Raw genomic sequence first — 22,117 nt, 5'->3', positions numbered from 1 at the left:
GTCGCGTTCAATGGGCTGTTGGACGTTTGCGGTGAATCACTCGTTCAAGTCAGTGGTCTGATAAATCGACGCACTCTTCGTGTTGAAATACTTGATGTCCTTCGTTTCCTTGTCATTCTTGATGATCACGTACTCGGCTGCCAGCACTGTATTCACTTTTACAGCATGATGTTCACGGAGCGCGAGCTCGATCTTCGAGGCGAAGAGAGCTCTAGCGTCATCCATGAACGTGGATATGTCCAGATGTCTCATGTTCGAAATCACTAGGGTGGACCTTAATTTTTTTTTTTTCACTTGGGCCGGGCAAATATAGCTTCTATATACCTCAAAAACCATGCGCCAATTGCACCATTTGTTTAATGAGCTCAAAATACATAAAAATGTATGTTTTTGAAAAAACTTTGCAACTTATAACTGATTATAATCCTTAAAAGTCCATTTTTACATATTTTTTTGCGACTTTTTGAGTTTTTCAACGATTTTGGCTTATAACTTTTTTATTTCACTATTACGGCAAAAACTAATAGCACCATTCGATTCAGCGGCTCAAAATACATGGGAAAATATACTTCCAAAGTTAAAATTCCAAAATTTTCACAGGTTTTCAGAACGATAAACGTTTTGACCCTTTTTTAACATGTAAATCCCATAAGAAACTTCGGGTGCTTTGAGGCACGTGAAAAATCGATGCTGTGGGTTCAAAACCTATATGCGCATGGTTCTTGAGGTATATAGAAGCTATATTTGCCCGGCCCAAGTGAAAAAAAAAAAAATAATTAAGGTCCACCCTAGTGCGCACACAGGGCGGTCGAGATTGTTGTTACGCAAGTCACCCGGATCGGTGTAGCCGTGCGCACACGACTCCACCGTACCGAATGAAATCCTAACCTTCAAACCCATCACCGATCCGCCATACCGTCACCGTACCGAAGCACCGTAGCCGTAACCACAGACTCATTGTTATAGCAAAGTCGCGTAGATATTTTCGTAAATTGGTAACAGCGCTAGTTTAAACAATTCCATTTGTAAATGCGAAATATTCTTAACCAAGCTCATAATTGATTTCTGTTTCAGACGGGATTTAACAACTGATTCCCAATTACTATTATCTACTTAAGGAAATATATTTTGTTAACATTTAAAAACATAAGAACAGACTCTTTTATTGCCCCTTTCCCCAATCCAGATCCTGGAACCGAATCTTGGGGAAAGTTGAACCGTTACATATTGCTTCGGGCGGACATACGTACCGCGTAGCTAAATATTGTTCTATTTCATCGTAATTTAAAACATTAGTGATCTCGTTTGAATTATTAGATGTAATATCAGACTCATTATTTAAATTATTCTCTTTTCTAAAACCTACTAAAGCGGAATCGGGACCTTTATATAAATATTTAAACAAATATTTAATTGATTTTACAGTATACATATCTCGACATTAATATGACAATTAAATGTTAGCAATAAATAAAGATTATATGGGACTACAAATTGATTATTAGCAGTACGATTCGATCCGTATTTTATTATTCATCCATCATTACGTCGACGATATATTGGGTATCCATTTTCTGCATTGTAATTAGTAGATGAAGCAAACGGTTTAGGAAACTTTTTAGTACACATCAATTTTGATTTATCCATACATGGTGAATTTTTATTCTGAATTCCACATGGTCCATGTATCATATGTTGTTTACCAAGACCATACAGGATAGGATAATTACTTTCATCTGGTATTTCAGCGCTAATAATATTGTCAATTTGATCAGAACTATGAAATTTAGATTTAAAATCTAAATATAGTAGTGCATGCATATGAAGTAATCCTCGCTTTTGAAATTCAATTACATAGATGTAACCAATAATTTTACCAAAAATTTTTTTTTTGTAATTCATTCCAGAAGCAGCTACTTTCAGATGAAAAACTCGAGCTACTAAATCAGGTCTATCTAATGTATTTTCATTTTTATTTAAATTTTCTACAATTTCAATCCATTTAGGATTACAAGTCATAGTAACAAATAAATCAGGTTTTCCAAATGTTTGAACGACTGTCATTGTGTCTATATAATTTTGTTGCAAAGAACGCGGACTTCCTATAAATGTTGATGGTAAAATAATCATTTTGCCAATATTGACATTAATTGATTGAGTTTTATTTGTTACATAATCCATTAATCCACGATTCATTTTAGTTCTTAATTTCACTTGCTGATTTCTAATATAAAATAATCTTGTTCCTTCAACTTTACACCATGAATCAACTATAAATTGTTGAGTTAATTTCCCTAAATTTAAACAAGGATTAAATTCATTTCGTACACTTAAAAGAAAGGAACAATATTGCAACGCTATAACTTGAGTTTTATTTTTAATTTCACTTTGATAATTAGATTGCCATGCTCCTTGTCCGAAAGGAAAAATTAAAGGATATGTAGAAAAAATAAGGATCCTAGTCCACCTAGCCTTAGGACATTCGGTCCACCTAGTCTGCCAATTGCGCATTGTTTTTTCTCTTTCTTCCGCGGCGATCGAGATGCTATTCGACGCTAAGCGAGCCTCGTAGATCCGCGTTCAGTCGCAAGAAGATCCACGGGGATTACCCCCGCGATTACCATCGATGCCTCGGCCGCGACCGTCCGGTAGGAGCATGCTATTCTAAGGGCCCCCCTTCGCTGTACAGCCGTTATCTTGTTCCGATACTTATTCATACTCATCGCGTCGGCCAACACCTCTGCTCCGTATAATAGAATAGAGTTGGTGGTCGCCATGAGTAGCCGTCTGACTGTTGGCCTAGGCCCGCGCACGTTGGCCATGAGTCGGCTAAGCTGACCTATCCTAGTCATGGCTTTTTTATAGACGCAATTTAGATGTTCTCCATAGTTCAGCTTCGTGTCCAGAGTTACCCCTAGATACTTTGCTGATGGTTTCGTCGTTATAGTCTCGCCGCCTACCTTCATCGGTATGATGGTAGGTATCCGCTTTCCTGTCAGGAGGACTATTTCGGTCTTATTAAGCGCTAAAGTCAAGCCATGCTTCGACATCCACCATAGCACTCTACTCATAATCGCGTTTAGTTTCGCTTGCGCGATGTCCTCGTTACGTGCCGTTATAACCGCGACTACGTCGTCTGCGTATCCTACAAGCATCACGCCTCCCGGCATTTCGAGTTTTACAAGCCCGTCGTACAAGATGTCCCAGAAGTCCGGCCCTAAGATCGAACCCTGTGCTACTCCTGCAGTTATAGGTCTTCTTTTACGTCCCTGCTTCGTGTCATACTCTATAACCCGATCCCTCAGATAATCTTCCGTAAGACGCATAATGTATTGCGGCACACCGAAAGACTCTAAGGCATCATGTATGTCGGTCCATCTTGCTGAGTTGAACGCGTTTTTTACATCTAACGTTACCAAAACTACAATGTCTCTAGTCGCGTGTCTAACCTCTTCTACCCTCTTTACCGCGTCTGTTACCTCACTGATGGTCCCTATGGTCGATCGTCCTTTTCTAAAGCCATACTGCTTATCAGAGAGGTCTCCTGCTTCGCGTACGGCGCTAACTATTCGCGGTTTAATCAGCGCTTCCTCCGTCTTTCCCATCGTATCCAATAGACTCAATGGTCTATAAGAAGTGTCCGCGTCCGCTTCTTTTTTCGGTTTTTGGATAAGGACTAATCTTGCCCTTTTCCATCTCGAGCTGAATACACCCTGTATCAGGCACAGATTGTACATTTCCAGTAGCAGCTCCGGCCGTTGGATTGCGACGACTTTCAGCATTTCCGCCGGAATACCATCCCGTCCTGGTGCTCTGCCGCTTTTCAGGGATGAGGTTGCCGCGATAAGCTCGCCCTCGGTGAAAGGGGGTATCTCGTCTATCGGCATATTCGTTCTTTCTGCCTGAGGTCTGATGGGGTGTGTGGGAAACAGCCTATCGATTACCTTTTCTATTACTTCTGCCTCCATAGGCTCCGTTTGTTTCATTTCGCCTATCTTTCGGTTAACGATCGCATATCCGTCGCCAAACGGATCTTTCTCCACTTCGTCGACGATCTTTGCCCAACAGCGTCGCTTACTTTCCTTTATCGCGTCCCTCAGCCTTTTTCGCGCCCGGTCGTGTCTCTCGTACAAGTCCTGGAATTCAGGCCTTTGTCTTTTCAGAGCTTTTTGAGCCTCCCTCCTAGCGTGAAAGCAATCTTTTCTGAGTTTTGCAATTTCCTCCGTCCACCAGTATACAGGGTGTCTTATATGTCCGCAAGACACCCTTGGCATAGCTGCGTCGCACAACTCCGTGATGAGACGTGTTGTACGTTCTACTAGTGCTTCGGCTTTTTCGCGTCCGCTCAGTTGCTGAGGGAGCCCAATTGATGGGAGCTCCGCCCTTTGCATCTCTTCAGCAAGTCTGTCCCGGTTCATGCGCCGGGTATTCCACCGTGGCGTCTGCTTTTTTCTTTCTCTGGTCCTGTTTCTGTGGTCGTCCTGGATGTCAAAAAGTATATACTGGTGGTCACTTGCAGTATATTCCTCCATGACATGGTCTGTGATAAGTAGTGGTGTTTCTCTCGTTTGCTACCACTAAGCTTAGTCGAGCTGACATCTCGAGTATGGCCCAGCCTCTGCAATTCGTTGTCGTCATACCCCATTCCGTGGCCCTCGCGTTGAAGTCGCCCCCAATGACGAGTTCCCCGGATACGTCTCTTATTGCGTCCTCTAGCACCCCTAGGCGTATCGCGAAATCCGCCGCAGTAAGGTTCGATGAGAGATATACGCTGAAGTAAGTGATGCGGCCCACCCTTACCCGTACGTATTTATCCCCCGTCCCTGATTCTGTGATTCCGCGCCTGGGCACCCAGACTGCGGTGGTCCTTGCATCGTTGGACACCCAGCCGGGTGTGTCTCGATCCGTGTACTGTTCGCTTATCAGGAGGATGTCCGCTTTCTCCTCTGCGACAAATTGCGGTAGGAGATGCAGGTTGCCTTGAAGTTCCGCGCCATTATCCTTGCGATTTTTCCACTTTTAAGGCCGCCCGGAAGACCGCGCACGTATCGGTGCCTGGTGCATACACCGTCTTGTCCTCGGCCATCTTAGCGTCTTTGCATAAGAAACACCTCCTTTGTTGGGCGGGCACAGTGCATAGTGCTGCCTTGTGTCCACTCGCGCCACACTTCTAGCAGTTGACGCTCCTGTCGGGTCCTTTACATCTTACCTTTACGTGTCCGTAACCGAGGCAGCGATAACATCGCGTGGGGTTCGCGCGAACCCTCACTCGGCAGTTTATACAGCCGATACGGATCTTCCCTTTTTTGAGCAGAGCGGTGGTCTTAATCTGATCTATTTCGGCCACTGCCACCCTCTGCTCCCTCGTGTTCGGCTCGAACAGATGGACTTTAGCATCTTCTTCGCCCGTCTCGGCTGTGATAGCACTGCGGACATCGTCCGGCGTCGTAAGACTGTCGATGTCCCTAATTTCCAGTGTGATTCTGGAGATCTTTCCCCTGACTGTGCCTACCTTTCCAATGGCGGTTTGGATGGCCGTTTTAAGTGATTCCATTTTATCATCACTCTTACCTACGCCAATCAGAACGCCGCCCTCTTTTGTCTTGCTGAGATACTTAACCTCCGTATTCAGCTCCTCCGGCTTTACTCTTGCCTTGATCTGTCCCAAGATCTCGGCGTAAGTTTTTCCCGGTTCCGGTCTTACGACGATTGCATCTCCTCTCCGCCGCGGGGTCTTCTCTGCCTTTTTCCTCAGTTGTTGAGGCTGGTCTTGCTCCTGATTTTTCTTCTCCTTCTTCTTTGCCTTTCTCCCTGCCGCTAGTTGCCAAGGCTTTTGTGCCTCTGCAGTTTTGTTGCTCGTGGAGGGTGCCTTTCTGTCCTCTTTCTTGACTTTTTTGGCGGGGGTATCATCTCCTCCGTCGGATGATGCCCGTTCCCTCTTCTTCGACTTTGTCGTCCTCTGAGGCTTTTGATTGTCCGCTCTGGGTTGTTGGGGGGATTGTCTCTTTGCAGCATCTTCCATCTTGTCGAGGGTCGTGAGAGCTTCGATTATGGTGGATCCTATAATAGGTAATCCATCCTTAATCGTAATATTCACATTCTTCTGCTTCTCCAGAGTTATCATCATTTCTCTGGTCGTGCGCCTTATTTCCAGTAGCTTGTCTCGCAGGCTGGCATGATCTTTTAGCCATTCCTTTATGGTCTGGCTCTCTTCATCTACCAGGGATGGCGACCGGAAGTGCAGAAAACGCACCAAGCGGCTCACTTCAGACCACGCGGAGTAGAAAATAAATTTCTATAGTCCGTAGCGCGAGAGCTGCTCTTCTGCAGTGCGTTCTGCTACGCGCACGTAAACAGCTGTGCAGACAGCAGTGTAACCTCGTCAGGGATCGTGAACTGAATCTTAGAGGTGTTTATTTTATCTATTATGTAAGAGGATGGGCGAATTAAATTATTCTGATTTGAACTACCGTGGCAATCACGAGATGTCCTGGGAAGGTGCAGCTGGTTATCCGTCAGTCTACCGCGGCCGCGAGGTTATGCGACCCCTGGACATAGGTACCAAACAAACATCCCTCCGTCGAGGGCAGTCCATCTCACGACAATGGTAAGATCTGTCGATTGTCTTTTATTGTTTTCTTTTTATTTTTCAATGCCAAGAAAGTTGTTGACTAATGCTTTATTTATTACAGATCAGGTGGTCAAACATTATATAGGTCGAGCAAGTGGCCTTGCCAGTCTGATAACAGAGAATCTGCTGATACATCCGCTTCTCGCGTTAAGGAGACAGTGCAAAGTTAATCCTATTTCCAAAAAGTATCATGTGGGACTGATAACTTCGATACCGGTGATGATAAGGCTGCATCAGACTCAAGATTTGAATACACTATGGAAAGGTATAGGGTCGGTTCTCGTGGTCAGAGGATTAACCATGTTGACCAAAATTTTGCATTTCTACAAATGTCGTAGTTATTTTGTAATTCATCTATCTGTTTCTTCTGGAGTTTGATATCTTTGAGAAGTTCAGATCTTTTATAACGTAGAGTTTCAATGTCAGCTTGTAAATTTCTTATGCGTCTTGTTTTTTTATACATTTTCTTTTTACTTGGTACTCATTTGACTACGGGAGAATTCAAAAACTCTTCCAATATATGCTTTGAACTTGTGGATGAAGACTTAAAATCAGTTTTATCAGATAGAGAAAATGTTTTACGTTAAAAATTCATCTGCAGTTACCCTCTTAATGCATAAATATTATCTAGAATTGATTTTATTTTGATCTGCTAAGTTATAGCTTAGATTCACGCATAAGGATTTATGAAAGACTCTAATTTTTCCACATTTATTGTTCAAGGCACTGGGACAGCACATCGTTCTGAAATGTGTTTCTATTGGAATAGTCACACCTTTTTACGCAGCCTCACTAGTTGAGACTGTTACTTGAAGTAAAAAGCAAAGGTCGTCTCATTCCAATATCTCCATTATTACTGCCAATAATTGCATATGGACTCGTCAAGTACCTATTTGCTATTTCTGTCAAAAGAATTGCAAGTTACATAATGAGAACTAGGCACAAATACACTCAGGAGTCACGAGTAAGTTACAAATGTCTATATTTTCAAAATTTTATAAGGCACACAAATTAAGGCCTTTATTTTCTCTTTTTTTCAGAGTACATATTGCCATAACATGTCTGAATTTGCTGCACAAGATATAGAAATACAAGCTCCATTAATTTCCATGTGCACAGCTAGTATAATTTTTTATCCTTTTGAAACTGTTATACAACGGTTGCACCTGCAGGGTACACGAACTAGATCTTATCGGTGAGTAAATATTAGGTTATCCAAAGATTTTCTGATAATCTACTGACATTACCTATATTATGCATTTCTTTCCTTTTGTTTGCATTCATTCTAATTAGTCATGTTTATAATTGTTTCAGGATATAAAATACCAGCAATAGGGTATGAGATTTACAAAGTTCATCTGCAAATCTTGATCTATTGTCCATTTCTACATTTCAACGAGCTCTAAAAGTTCTCAATCAATAAGACCAAGTGCTTTAAGAGTCCACTCTAGTATCAGGGTACACATGATAATTTTGATAGTTGTTCCAATTGTTCTGGAAAAATTGCTGTCTAAGAAGACTACTCTTGCTGTAGAATCAGCTGTCCTGGCCTTTGAAGAAGTCTGTCCAGATAGAATAGATCATATGCATAAGAAGGAAACAGTGCTAATGATACCTCTGATGATTCTGTTTCAGAATCATTAGAGGTAAAGATACCTAAATTCACTCTTCAGGTAGATGACAGGTTACTACTGCGTAACACAAAACCACTCCTAGAATGTAGAAATGCTGCAGTTGTAATGGCAGTGGCCTAATTGTACTACCATGCTGCACCTTGAGGAGAGGCATAATTCCTTCAAAGGCCTTGATTAGATTACTCAGAGGTCACGGAGAAGTTCAAAGTGTGGTTCTCCACTGTATAGCAAGCATTTCGATTCCTAGAAAGGTACTATAATTTATTGAACTGTAATTCCTGCAACTAAAGTATGAAAACAATTTTTAAACATAAACTTAATTCTACGTATTTTTCAGGGAATGTTTGAGCCTTTCCTAAAATCTTTCTTTGTCAGAACGTCTGATTCAACTCACATAAAATTATTGAAGTTTCAATAATTTTAATTTTAATTTCAAACCTATATCTCAAGTAGCGACAAAGAATTAGTTCGTACTTGTATCCAAGCTGTTGGAAGATGTGCTAGTAATATTAAGGAAGTTACCGGTACATGTCTAAATGGATTAGTCTCTCTATTGAGAAATAGAGATGGTGAGAAAATTTGATGACAAATTTAGTTAATTTTATAAATAAATATTTATTAAAAAGTAATTTACATTTACAGAAGCTATTGTAGCAGAAGGCGTAGTAGTGATAAAGCAACTTCTGCAAACTAAACCAAACGAATATAAGGATATAATAGTTCGTATGGCCAAATTGATGTACTTTATAACTGTGCCACAAGCCAGAGCATCTATCCTGTGGCTCTTGGGTGAATACTCTAACCCAGTGCTAAAAATAGCGCCTGATGTCTTAAGAAAAATGTCAAAAACATTCATCAACAAGGAAGACATACTGAAATTGTATTATTCAAAAGTGTTAATTATACTACATTCTGAAGAAGTGTTTATATTATACGAATTTAAGTTGTTTTAAGTTAAATTTAAGTTAATTTTATACGAATTTATTGTTGTAAGAAACCATGAAGCTACTCATTTTATGTAAAAGAAGAAAGTAATATAAAGCAATAAAATGTTTCCATTGCTAAGTTGGAGGGCGTTTTATTTGAAATAAAATACAACGAATCTCAACCCAAATAAATAATTTTTATTTTGAATTCAATTAGAAACAATTACGTTAATATTTTCTTAAATCAACCAATGAATTAATGATTGTTGAGTGATCAGTGCATAACTTAAAAAATCGTATTTCAAACGAGTACAACTACATTATTGAACTATATGACACCTACTAAGAGGTGAATAAATTTTAAATAATGAATAATGCATGACCTTCTAAAAAAGTAATAAAAAAATCGATTTTGAAAGCGAATTAAGTCATCTGTTTTTTCTTCGTGTTAAATAAATGACTAGTTTATTTTCTAAAAGATAATTTCAGTAACTCAGAAGTTTGAATGCCTTTATAAGTAATTGTTTTTATTTGATAAGAAATTACTATTTTGTAATGATACACTTAAAAGATAACAATAGTATAATTAAGTGATACTTCATCAATAACTGCATTAAATTATGTTTGAAATAAATATAGCATAAATGATGGCTTTTTTACAAAGCCTATTTCACGAACAGTAGTACCTGACAAGTAATTTTAAACAATTTCAAACAATTTTAATTTTTTTATTTTTAAATTCCAAAAACAAGTGTTACAAAATTTTCGAATTTTGCAAATAAATAAATGTTACAATTTTTAAAATTTTATCTTAATAATTTTAATTTAATGATTAGTAGAAGTATTTATTATTCAAAAATTAATTGCAACCACTGCTAATTTCCCGCCATCGTTTTTTACTAATGCTGATGAGTACTGATTGGCCAATCAGTGAGTGCGAGTCGCAATCGCTAATCAGTCTCGACGCATCATCCCTTAGTTGTCATTTGGACTACGCGTCGCGAGCACAAGCAAACAACGTGTGTTCCATCACCAGGTGTACAACATCATATCCGGACTTGAAGGATACCTTCGTGCGATCTGCTGAACGTGACCGTGACACACTCAACCATTTCAAATTATAAGAGCAGGAGAATTTGGAGGAGCTGCTGGACGCGAGACCACTCGGCTTTCCAGGATTTGAAGGAAGAGGAGAATTTGGAGGAGTTGCTGTCAATAAGAGCATTAAAAGTAAGAATTTCAAGTTCTTTTGTTTATGTACGCGCAGTTGGTTTGATATTATTAAATGTACGGAATACAAGCATGTTAGGCATATGTACATGCACACGTGCTACAGCCACGGCATCTTTTTTGAAGCTGCTGCTGCATTGTTTATATATTTGTCTACATGTGTTCGGAGCAACGAAGCCAATCTCGTGGCTTTGTTAGCGCGAGAGCTTGTGATAGAGAAAAAAGAAATCGATATTTTCCGCGAAAGCCACTCCTTACCCCTCGCCGCGTACCTCCTGTCGTGCGTGCGTGCATCTGAGCGTGTGTGTATATAAGTATCGTGTATACGCTGATTTTGATTTGTTTTTAGAGTTTGTAGTTCCGAGCTAATGCAAGCAGAAAAAAATAAACAAATCAGTGATTTTTCGCGAAAGCTATCCCCCCTCCCCTCGCCGCGTACCGCCTGTCGTGCCTGCATCTGAGCGTGTGTATTATTATTTGTTATTGTCATACATTTTTTCAAAACGTTTGACAATTTCGTTTTAAGAGTATTAATTTTTTTCAAAAAATCACCTCTTTTATCATAAGAATTGAATGGTGCGATCGATCTCGAAAATCTCACAGAAAAATGTAAAAAAAGCGCTGCCAATTTCATTAGCATTATGCTCCAAGAGACATGATGAATAAAAGAATTGTTTTTCTTAAATAAAAAGTTTTAATGTTTCTTAGATTCTGACATAAAAATATTTACAACTTAACACACACCTAATAACATTGTTCGTCATGTCCATGCTCATAAAATAGCAACGGAGTGTTTTTCGATTTTTTACAAAAACCTGCCGGGTTTTTTTTTATCATTAAGGAAACTTGTGGCTAACAGGAAATTACTTAATATCAAACCAAAATTAAAAAGAATTATAATATTACGCGCTGAATCGGTATCTTATTACTAATGTAATCAAGCACGCTTTAAAAAATATTAAATTATTTCAAATAATATCTATAAATAGTAAATATCTTAATATGTTTCGCAGAAAATGGCAGGCGGATCTGAAGCTGAGGACAAGGAGAGAATTGAACAGCTTGAAAAACAGCTAGCTGAGGCTCTTAAAGCCATCGAAGAGTTGAAAGGTATATTACAATTATCACTGTTCAAATTTCTCGTCATAAGTAGCACAACTCATTTGACGCATGCTGGACTAGCACAGCTCAAAATTTCCCGCGATGACTAGCACAACTGAAACTTTAAACAACGAATTTCTATAAAAATTTCATGATTTTTGCGAAACTGTCCCTAATGAACATTTCTAAATATTAACAATTTACAACTTTTTACCGAATTTAAAATTGTTTTCACAAATACAATAATTTTTTACAAACATTTTTTTAAATTATTAACTTCTGTTAGAAACCTTCTAAAATTTCCGAAATCTTTAAAACTTTGAGATTTGTCTGTCTTTGTCCACACTTTAAGTAATATAGAGTCGCGACTTGTGCTAGTCTTGACGGCATTTCTGAACTGTGCTAGTTCGTATAACGAAGCGACGATATGTATAGATGGTTTTCTGTCAAATCACTTTAATTTGTATTTCTGACCATCAATGAAGCATTATTATCAATTTCTTAATCACATTCCCTTTTTACCAATGTAGATACCCTCTGTAATATTATTATGAATGATCTATAATAATCTTAATGTTATTCAAACATTTGTTAATAATTAATACTAATATTTCAGAGAATTCAAAAAAACCTGCTCCAGATAACAACTCTGATGGTAAATATGATGATTAGCTTCATTTTTTTCTTCAAAACGTGTATATTTTTGTTGTAATTAATTATTATTATTTATTACTTTAGCAGATAAACAACGTAGCAGTGATCCCTCTGGAAAGCGTGCTGGACATCAAGGTATGATGAAATTAGACGCTTCTTTTAAGTCAAGTTAGCTTTATTTATAGTATTACAGAATTGAAATATAATATTTAAAGTTGCGTGCTAGTATAAGACATCTAGAACGGTACTAGTTTTCATAAGGATATATACATACTCTAGGACGTGGTTTATTTTATTTACACAAAATATGGCCTTTTAACCTGTTTTCATACATTCCAAAGATTGTCTCTGAAATAAAAAACTGATAATCGATCTGAATGTAGTAAATACTCTGAAAAAAGCAATAATGAACTTATGTTCTTTAGTTTTGCAGTCATGCACTTATAAGCGGCAAGTACAAATTTGTGATTTTTTTTTAAAAACGCATTCAGATAACGCTGTATGGTCGGTGTGTCGATTTGCAATAAGTCTTGCAATATAAGTACGCGTTTCGCGGGCGAGAACCGCAATGTACACATAAGTCTAGAATTCTCGGATCAATGGCATGAAATTAATACTTTTTTTCCACACTCGACCGAAATGTCCACTTTTTGCGCCTGAAAATCGGGGCAAAAGTAGTATATTTTTCCCGTAAACCTGTTTGCGGGGCGAAAGTAAAATCAGTGGGGCAAAAGTAATTTTTTTTGTTTAATGAATGAAACAAAAATATAAAAAAACTCGACTTCGATTTTCAGAGACAAATAGTAGCCATTTCAGTCAAGAGTGGAATAAAGTACTAAAATATGCAACACGGGACGAAAGTAGATTTTTTCCACTGGTGGGTTTACTGCCCTCGCGATTTTTCCCTCGGGTGCTCAGTAAACGCACCCTCGTGAAAAATCTTTTCGCTCGGGCAGTAAACCCACCAGCGGGAAAAATCTGTTACTTTCGACCCTTGTTGCATAATGTACTATTGCGACATTGCACAAAGTAACAAACATATAATTACATTACAATATAATTACAGAGCGCGGTGGAAAGTGGGTCCAGAGGAAGGCGAGAATGTTATGCTGCCAAGAGACAGCAGAAGTGGCTAAATAAAGAAGCAGGTAGAAGGCTTCATGAAGCCGAAAAGGAGCGCATACTACAGGAGGAAAGAGGTATACATTGGAGAAAAATGTTATGCACGCTTCACGTACGATCAACATTGATATGCTTAATACATTAAAATAATTTTTATAGATGCTGCCCGGGAGGTAAAGCGGAATCGGCAACGATATTTCAGAAAATAAGTTTTTATTTATATGTAAAAATTAAATAAATTGCTTTGAAACAAAGCCTCCAGCATATTTGTTTATTGTGAGGAATTTTGAGATTTGGGTAATGTCATTTATATGCCATATGCACTTAATGTTTTACCATTTTTGTTTGTAATCCTGTATGCTTTCAAACGGTGTTAGACTACAAAAAAAAAAATTGTAAAACATTAATCGCATATGGCATATAAATGACGTACAAAAGTATAAAAAATTAGCTCGCACCGAGATAGGGTGGCCTTGAGGCGGCGGCCGAGATCATGACGGGCTATCCAGTCAGAGCTCCTCAACCACTACAAGGGCCGTATCCGCCACCACCATCGGGCACTTATGTCAGTGTGGCCAGTGCTAATGTACCCGGACGACTACTCTACACACAACCGCAACCGCGCTATCTGCAACGCGAGTAATAAGATACTTTGGGCGTAAAAGGGTTGTTACATATCGACTGTAACATAGAATTTTTAGCTTTAAGGCTGTAACATTAGTTGTAAGCTCGATGTAAAGTTCAATTATGGCAAGAGAAAAATAGAACTAAGTATTATGACTTTTTAAAGACTTTATTTCGTTTGTACACAGTTGAACAATGAAAAATGAATGATTTTTTTACAATCATAAGGATTTTTTTATAATCACTATCGCTTTGATTGCATGAATTCAAACGAAAATTATATTAATTATAGTAACTAAAATAAAAGCTTTGGTTTTTTCGAAGTCTTCCGTGATACTAATAATATTTAATGTAAAAAAGAACTTTCGAAGATTTTAACAAGTCTAAGTAATTCTAATAATACCTCGATACTTGAATGCCTAAACTCTATAAAGTTTTACTTATGTAAAATGATGGGGATAATTTTTTATACCAGTAAAGAACTTATTTTCATTTTTCAACATAATGTATTTTGCAGATAATGAATATAATCATGATCAATTTCGGTATTTTTAAACGCAATATAGTTACATTGCTATTAGCCAAAGGCATTATCAAGAAATACATGAGTCATATTAAAATATGTCCATCTTAAGATATCAAATCGATTCATAGCATTACTTCCTGGTTGATTACCAATTGGCCAACTAAGATCTTGTTGATTTTTTGGAGTAAAACTTGTGGTTTTTACTATCTCTTTGCGCAAATTGTCTATTTCTTTTTCCACTTTAAGAAGTTCCATCTAGAACAAAAATAAATTATTACTAACTTAGAAAATGTATCATGTATCATCACTGGGGCTCGATCGAACCTTTCGAGATATCGCAAAAATGACTAATATCTCACTAACAGTGTGAAAGGCACCTTCAAGAAAGATGGCCGCCACCAAATGAAAAGAAGACTTTATGTTTCATGTTTTTCAGGTTATAGAAGTTCGAATTGTCCGACATTCAAATTTGCATATTGCAATCATCACAATAATAATTATTACAATTAAAAATTATGAATAATAAAAATTTATAACTGTAGCTTTATCACTCAAGAAAGTAAAGTGATTATTACACTGTGAGAACTGCATGAAATATTAACTGTAGATTTTTTCTATTTTCTAATATGATAAAAATTAATAAAGTTAAATATAGTTTTTAATTCAACAGTTTATTGTATCTGCTCACAATACAACAATCACTATGCTTTCTTGGGCAATGAAGCTGAATTACTTATTTTTACATAATTACATAAAAAAAGCTTTCGACGTATTACATATTAAGATTTATTAAACATCTTATGGCACAAACTGATCATGAGATCTACATAATTACAATTCTGATGAGATCTACATAATTATAAATAAACTATTAATAATTGAACACTTAAAAGTGGTGAAACTAGAGAAATAAAACTTGCAAACGCATATAATTGAAAATATTAGAATACTTTTTAAATAAAATCATCTGAAATGAATCCATTGGACCTCCCAAGCTTCATTCTTTCTTCATAATATTGCTCCGTTTTGTAACAATGCCTTCGAAGAATCTCACACTTTTTCGCTTGCACCTCTTTCAGTTCAATTACCGTCTCGACAAGTTTGTTGATGGAGTTTGAGTTTTCTGCCACCGCAGCCAATGCCACTTCTTTCTTAGCATCTTTAGAAGCTGAAATAAAAAAGATTTTGAATGTAATTTAATTATAATAATATAATTATATTATAATTATAATAATAAAGAAGTAAACTAGCTAAGAACTAAACTAATAAACTAATAAAGAAGCTAACTAGAAAAGTTGATTGTGGAACATAGATTAATCTCACCTTTAGCATTCTTTTGCCAAGAACTAACATAACTGCTGTAGATTTTGCTGTATTCCAAAGATGCTGAAAATTTGTTCTCTGCTGTCTCTTCCATTTCAGACTTGCAGTTTGATTGCGTATCATTTGTGAGCTTTGTTACTCTAGAGCTGCTTCTTGTGGTATACTTCGGTGGAGCTTGTTCTGTGGATGCACCGACATATGCTGAGTGATGGAGAGTTTGTCTGATAGAGCTATTGATCCCTTCCTTGTCTACAGTCGCTGCAGCTTCACTTGTTGAACCACTGGAAGATTCTGATTGGCGAGGAGCTGGAGTGACACACCTTGATAATGTCATTTCTTTCGTAGGATTGATTACTTTTAACCTTCTTGAAGTGTACTTTGGTGGTACAGCAAACGTATCATATGGTTTGCTATGATGAGCTGCAGATGCACTGACATGTGCTGAGTGATGGAGAGCTCGTCTGGTATTGATCACTGGGTTGTCTAGAGTCGCTGCAGCTTTAGTTGCTGACAGACTGGCAGATTGTGATTTCAGAAGAGCTCGAGTGACAGACGTAGTGGATGCCTCCTTGTTAGGTGGAATTGATGCATCTTTCATTCCTGAACCAGTGGCAGATGCTGATTGATGGAGAGCTGGAGTTGCAGACGCAGTGAACAATGCACTGTTAGCTGAAGTTGCTGCAGATTCACTAGTACGTGTACTAGTAGTTGCTGCAGAATGCAGAGGTCGAGTAACAGGTGAAGTGAACGATGCATTCTTCATTTTGATTTCACCAGCTGCAGTCACTGGAGATGCTCCTGAAGTGGTTGTTAGAGAAAGTGGAAGCTCGTAGACAATAATGCTCTTTTTTGGCTTTCCTAAAACAAAATAGTTTCAGGTGAACTTTATATTTTTGGTACACAGGAATAATAGGAATAAAAATAAAAAACTTTTCTACATACGTTTCAACTTTGCTGGTGCGATACCAACTTCTGGAACAATTTCCAGACCATTTTTGTGCTTTGTTCCTACTATCTTCAATATCTTCTCCATTATAGGATTTTCAATAAACCGGACTTCAGTGTGATTTCCAGTTCGCCTTGCTGCTCTAACCTTTTCAGCGTTGTACTCTTTTGCCTTGCCTCTTTGTCTTGACAAGACCTGGAATCCAAAAATTACATTAGAAAGTAGAAAAAATTTATTTTTTCTTGGAGCGTATACGGTATAAATTAACTGAGAAATTGACTGTATTAGTGCGAAAGTCTACTTACAGCTTGCAATTGCTTGATATCCTTAGCTGGACCACATGAGCTGACGAGATCTGCCAATCTCTGCCACTGCGCCTTCTTGCTCGCCTTTCCATTTGCTCCAAGCAGCTTATTAGATGCGAATTCACTATGCTGTTCCATATAATAGAGCATTGCATTAAGTTTCTCAGGTGTGATTCTGGCACTTCCCTCCGCCTGACTTTCCCCATTTGCATTTCTGTATGAAAAACCAAATTAAATTAGCAATTGGAGTGGTATGTAATAGAAAGGATGATTTTTGGCTATGAGAGACTAATGCTCGCAATAATGTTCATACTGCTATGATTGATTAAACTTAATGTTGTTTACATTTGAGTGCACTACAACTAATTAATCATTAATTACATTCATGCAAAGTACTAGTATAGCCAAATAAATTTTGAGGTTAGAATGGTATATAACATCTAATCAATGTTGCTGTAATTGTTTGGCATTAAAATGATTAATTTATCAATTAAGTGCAATTACTTTACAATTAACTGGAAACATAATTTTTATGGCCTTGAACGAAGGGACTGTAATAGTCAAAATGAAGCAGAGCAAAAAAAAGAGAGTTGAGGTTAAACTTTTACCGAAGCTATTTTCTCACAAAAGTAGAGTTATCACACCCAAACAAATTGTACTTACTCCTCTACTATTTTCTCGTTATCCATAGTTCAGCAAGTTCACCTTCACCTTGTACTGGGCTCCAAAATGCTTCAACAAAAGCTTGGAAGCGAATGAATTAGCCTTCTCCGTCGATAGATTCAGAATGCCGGACAAATACTCTTCTTGCACTCACAAACACCGCACACTGATCGCCTTTTTCTCTCTCCTCCTCCTCCTCCTCGTCACCTTTACTCGCACTTACAAAGAATTTAAACATTCTTTTTTTTCCTCCGAAATTTTGCCTCGGCATACAAGAATCGTCGTGTGCTTGTCTCTCGTTAGTCTTATGTTTACCACTGATTCTCTGTCTCACTCACTCCCCCCTTCTCTCTCTCTCTCTCTCTCTCTCTCTCTCTCTCTCTCTCTCTCTCTCTCTCTCTCTCTCTTTCCTTCGCGAAGCGCACTATTGCGCGCGTGATATAGCTATACTACTAACCTAACCTATTACGCGTTTTGGAGTCGACAAAGACGGCACGCTTATCTCTTGCTCTCTCACACTCCCTTCCTTTCTGTACAGTGCATGTAGACAAAAAGTAACCGGTGACGAGGGTCAAATGCGCGGGAGTGAATTAACGTTAGTGCAGATTATTTTCTCGCCTCCTTTTCTTCTCGGAGAAGCCAAAGGAAAGCTCAAGTAAATTGTGCGAAGGACGAAATAGCACGGCTATTGGGTTTCCATCAAGTATTTCGAAGTTTCGAAGCCAATGTTTTGGAACCAAACACTCAAGCAGGACATTCGTTAACCTATATTGCAGAAGGAAAATCCTAAAAAATCTCAGGTAGGTATAATGTAAAATTCATTATTTTAGTATATGTTTTTAACAATTTTTTGAGGGTTGTTGTTTCTAAGATGTTTATACAAAAATATAGTATATTTTAAAACTGAAATTAAGATATTAATTGATGAAATGTAATATTTCAGCACAAAATGTTAGCAGTAGCTGCTTTTTTACTTGATGACGATGAGGAAGATGTTGAGATGGAATTTCAAAGGATGCACATGGCCTGGAAACGCACTGTACGATACATGAGCGATCCATTTACAATGGGAGATAATGTTTTTAGGAAACATTATAGAATGATTCCTGCAATTGCCATACACCTGATCGAGTTGCTTAGACCACAGCTGGTTGAACATGAGCAAGGAATTCCGGTACACCTGCAAGTATTATCAGTCTTACGCTTCCTTGCTGAAGGATCTTATCAAAAGGGTGTGGCGCACGACTGCTACCACCCCATGGGCCAGAACACCTATAGCAAATATCTACATGAAGTGGTTCCAGCAATAGTACGCCTAGCAGATGAATACATTGTCTTTCCCAGAAATATGGAGGAACGCCAAGAAATGTCAAGAAGGTAGGCATTGTAGAAAATTATTTGTTTACTTGTACTATTATTCATACAACTTTGCATTACATTACTCTATACAGTCCACATTATTTTCATTTCTAACTTAACAGATTTGAAGAGTCGCTTGGCTTCCCAGGGGTTATTGGTGCTATCGACTGTACTCTTCCAAAAATTCACACACCACATGAGCACGAGGAGGCCTATGTGAATCACAACCAGGACCATTAAATTAAATGTACAAGTGGTGTGTTATTTAATTTATTAATTTTTTCAGTTATCTTTTTTTACACATGTTTTAAAATTTTAATTATTATTTTGCTCTGTTTTCAGGTTTTAGATATGGATTATAATATATTGAATATCCGAATTACCAATGGGTCCAGTAATGATAAATTTGTATGGCGTCATAGCCAAATGAGGGAGACAATATACCAGCTACGAAATAATCCTGATCCTGCAGAGATGAACAACGAATACTACTTGATCGGTAATTTTGTTCAATATTCAGCTTTTAATATAATAGAATATTCTATTATCACTGCAATATTTGCACTTTTTTTCATTTTAAAAGTATTTTTAGATGTATTCATGCTTATTTTGCATATTTTCCAGGAGATGGAGGCTACACTCCATCACCAGTGCTGCTGACACCTTGTCAAGAAGCTGCTCCAGGTTCTCCAGAGTTTCGCTATTCAGACAGAGTACGAAGAACCAGATGTAGGGTTGAACAGACCTTTGGCATTTGGAAACAAGTATTCAGATGCATCAATGGAGATCGTAGTCTCCATTATATACCAGAATTTTCTTCTCAAATAGTATTGGCTACTGCTGTCTTATACAACTACTTAAGACACCAAGGGTAAGCTGTTTTTATCATTTGTATATTAAAAAAAAACATTTCTACTAGTAAAAATAATATAAAATAATTGTAATTATATTTCTAGGATGCCTATGCCAGTGCCTTTAAGAAATCATCGAGTGAGAGCCATTCCAATGGTGGACTTTGTTGACGATGACTATATCCAAGGACTACAAGTACGCAGGAATTTCATCCTCAATCATTTTGCTTAGGTTTGAGTTGAATGATAATAATTCTAATATTTTAAATTATATATGTTCACAAGTTTGTTTAGTTTCACTTAGTAGTCTCTCTAGTTTCACCACTCTTAAGTGTTCAATTATTAATAATTTATTTATAATTATGTAGATCTCATCAGAATTGTAATTATGTAGATCTCATGATCAGTTTGTGCCATAAGATGTTTAATAAATCTTAATATGTAATACGTCGCAAGCTTTTTTTATGTAATTATGTAAAAATAAGTAATTCAGCTTCATTGCCCAAGAAAGCAGAGTGATTGTTGCACTGTGAGCAGATACAATAAACTGTTGAATTAAAAACTATATTTAACTTTATTAATTTTTATCATATTAGAAAATAGAAAAAATCTACAGTTAATATTTCATGCAGTTCTCACAGTGTAATAATCACTTTACTTTCTTGAGTGATAAAGCTATAGTTATAAATTTTTATTATTCATAATTTTTAATTGTAATAATTATTATTGTGATGATTGCAATATGCAAATTTGAATTTCGGACAATTCGAACTTCTATAACCTGAAAAACATGAAACATAAAGTCTTCTTTTCATTTGGTAGCGGCCATCTTTCTTGAAGGTGCCTTCCACACTGTTAGTGAGAAATTAGTCATTTTTGCGATATCTCGAAAGTTTCGATCGAGCCCCAGAACCCTCTGAAATCGCTCGGTCAAGTACGACGACAGCAACCCAAACACACTGCCCCTAACACCAGCATTCCAAAGCTTAGAGAGCAACCTGCCGTGGTCAACCCGGTCGAAGGCCTTAGAAAAATCGATATAAATAGAGTCAACCTGAATAGAACTCTCCAGAGATTCAGAGACAAAGTCATTGAAGATGATTAAATTAGAGAGAGTCGATCGACCAGGCAAGAAGCCGTGTTGACGGTCCGAGATCATAAAAAGTAATTTATCTGATAAGTAATTAGTTAAAAACGCGTCAAAGATCTTCGGAATGCTGCTGATGAGGGAAATAGGACGATAATTACTAACATCGTGCCTATTGCCCCCTTTAAAAACCGGAAAAATATTCGAGAGTTTCCATGCTCTCGGAAAATAACCCGAACTTAACATTTTGTTAAACAGGCACAATACTGGCTCCTCCAGGGCTGCCCAGGAACTCTTAACGAATAGAGCGGGAACCCCGTCAGCCCCAGGGTTTGCGGAATCCTTAATACTACTGACAATGGACCGCAGGTCAGCCGCCGTGACAGTCGCGCTGGAGATAAGCTCCTCAGGGCTCAAGAGACGATCGAGCGGGTCGGCCGCCTGGCCATCAAAGACCGAACCAAAATAGCAAGAGAACAAATTAGCAGTCTCCGACTCACCCGTCGCTCTACAATTACCCAAGAAAGTATCAGCCGGAATACCTGATTCCTTGTTGAGGCTGTGCACAAAAGACCAAAAACGGCCCATATTACGCTTGAGCCCCGACTCGACAGAGCAAACGTAATCCTTATATTTACTACGCGACAATCGAATAGAAGTGGCCCTCAGCCTTTTAAATTCGATCTCATCTCGTGACTCACGCGTCTCCTTCCATGTCATATGAGCACACTTTTTATCCCTAATAGCTAAAATTAACTCCCGATCATACCACTCGGGATATGAAGTGGGTCTAGACCTTGTCAGAGGCACGTAATTGTCGATGCAATCATTTAAAACCTCGTAAAAATTGTGCACGTTGCTGTCCAAGCAATTATCTGACAAGACCCAGCCCCAGTCCACATCCCGGAGGCGGTTAACAATAAGATCATAGTCTGCGGAGTAAAAGTTTCTCTTGGAAACCGGAACAAAGTTACAAACACTAGACACGTTCAGTTCATAAAATCGAGGCACATGGTGTTCATCCGAAGCAACCAGCTGCTCTTGCAGGTCCAACGGAGATACAAGTCCAGAGGGCGCGAAGATATGGTCCAGCGAGTAGCCCTTGGCAGGGGAGGCGGTGTATGCTGGGTTAGGC

At 38.0% G+C, this 22,117-nt stretch overlaps 3 protein-coding genes and 1 long non-coding RNA gene across 6 annotated transcripts; 2 read left to right on the top strand and 2 right to left on the bottom strand.

The window, feature by feature from the left end:
• Positions 1 to 5,170: 5,170 nt before the first annotated feature.
• LOC116416573 lies at positions 5,171 to 6,127 on the bottom strand. The gene has a single exon (XM_031925500.1). The coding sequence runs from the start codon at positions 6,125 to 6,127 to the stop codon at positions 5,171 to 5,173; it is 957 nt and encodes a 318-aa protein (XP_031781360.1).
• A 186-nt stretch (positions 6,128 to 6,313) lies between these two features.
• On the top strand, positions 6,314 to 9,333 carry LOC100119161. The gene is made up of 7 exons (XR_004226937.2): positions 6,314 to 6,607; positions 6,693 to 6,896; positions 7,355 to 7,595; positions 7,672 to 7,826; positions 7,946 to 8,516; positions 8,603 to 8,834; positions 8,908 to 9,333. It is a non-coding gene; the product is annotated as an uncharacterized LOC100119161 (long non-coding RNA).
• Positions 9,334 to 14,230: 4,897 nt separating this feature from the next.
• Positions 14,231 to 18,031, bottom strand: LOC100119127. 2 transcript variants are annotated; one of them, XM_016987531.2, is made up of 6 exons: positions 17,686 to 17,905; positions 17,023 to 17,236; positions 16,714 to 16,912; positions 15,772 to 16,629; positions 15,399 to 15,616; positions 14,231 to 14,703 (listed from the first exon to the last, which is right to left on the bottom strand). In XM_016987531.2, the coding sequence occupies exons 1-5, from the start codon at positions 17,709 to 17,711 to the stop codon at positions 15,402 to 15,404; spliced, it is 1,512 nt and encodes a 503-aa protein (XP_016843020.1). In that variant the 5' UTR covers positions 17,712 to 17,905; the 3' UTR covers positions 14,231 to 14,703; positions 15,399 to 15,401. The 2 variants fall into 2 exon arrangements, with proteins under 2 accessions (XP_016843020.1, XP_016843019.1); XM_016987530.3 differs by lacking the exon at positions 14,231 to 14,703 and having other exon boundaries at positions 15,221 to 15,616; positions 17,686 to 18,031.
• Positions 18,032 to 18,170: 139 nt separating this feature from the next.
• On the top strand, positions 18,171 to 20,342 carry LOC103315889. 2 transcript variants are annotated; one of them, XM_016987528.3, is made up of 6 exons: positions 18,171 to 18,485; positions 18,629 to 19,062; positions 19,167 to 19,300; positions 19,387 to 19,543; positions 19,669 to 19,915; positions 20,001 to 20,342. In XM_016987528.3, the coding sequence occupies exons 4-6, from the start codon at positions 19,396 to 19,398 to the stop codon at positions 20,125 to 20,127; spliced, it is 522 nt and encodes a 173-aa protein (XP_016843017.2). In that variant the 5' UTR covers positions 18,171 to 18,485; positions 18,629 to 19,062; positions 19,167 to 19,300; positions 19,387 to 19,395; the 3' UTR covers positions 20,128 to 20,342. The 2 variants fall into 2 exon arrangements, 1 of the variants encoding a protein (XP_016843017.2); XR_004226916.2 differs by lacking the exon at positions 20,001 to 20,342 and having other exon boundaries at positions 18,236 to 18,485.
• The last annotated feature ends 1,775 nt before the right edge of the window (positions 20,343 to 22,117 follow it).

Source organism: Nasonia vitripennis (genome assembly GCF_009193385.2).
Source record: "Nasonia vitripennis strain AsymCx chromosome 2 unlocalized genomic scaffold, Nvit_psr_1.1 chr2_random0010, whole genome shotgun sequence".
NCBI lineage: Eukaryota > Metazoa > Arthropoda > Insecta > Hymenoptera > Pteromalidae > Nasonia > Nasonia vitripennis.
This window is presented reverse-complemented; position numbering and strand designations above follow the sequence as displayed.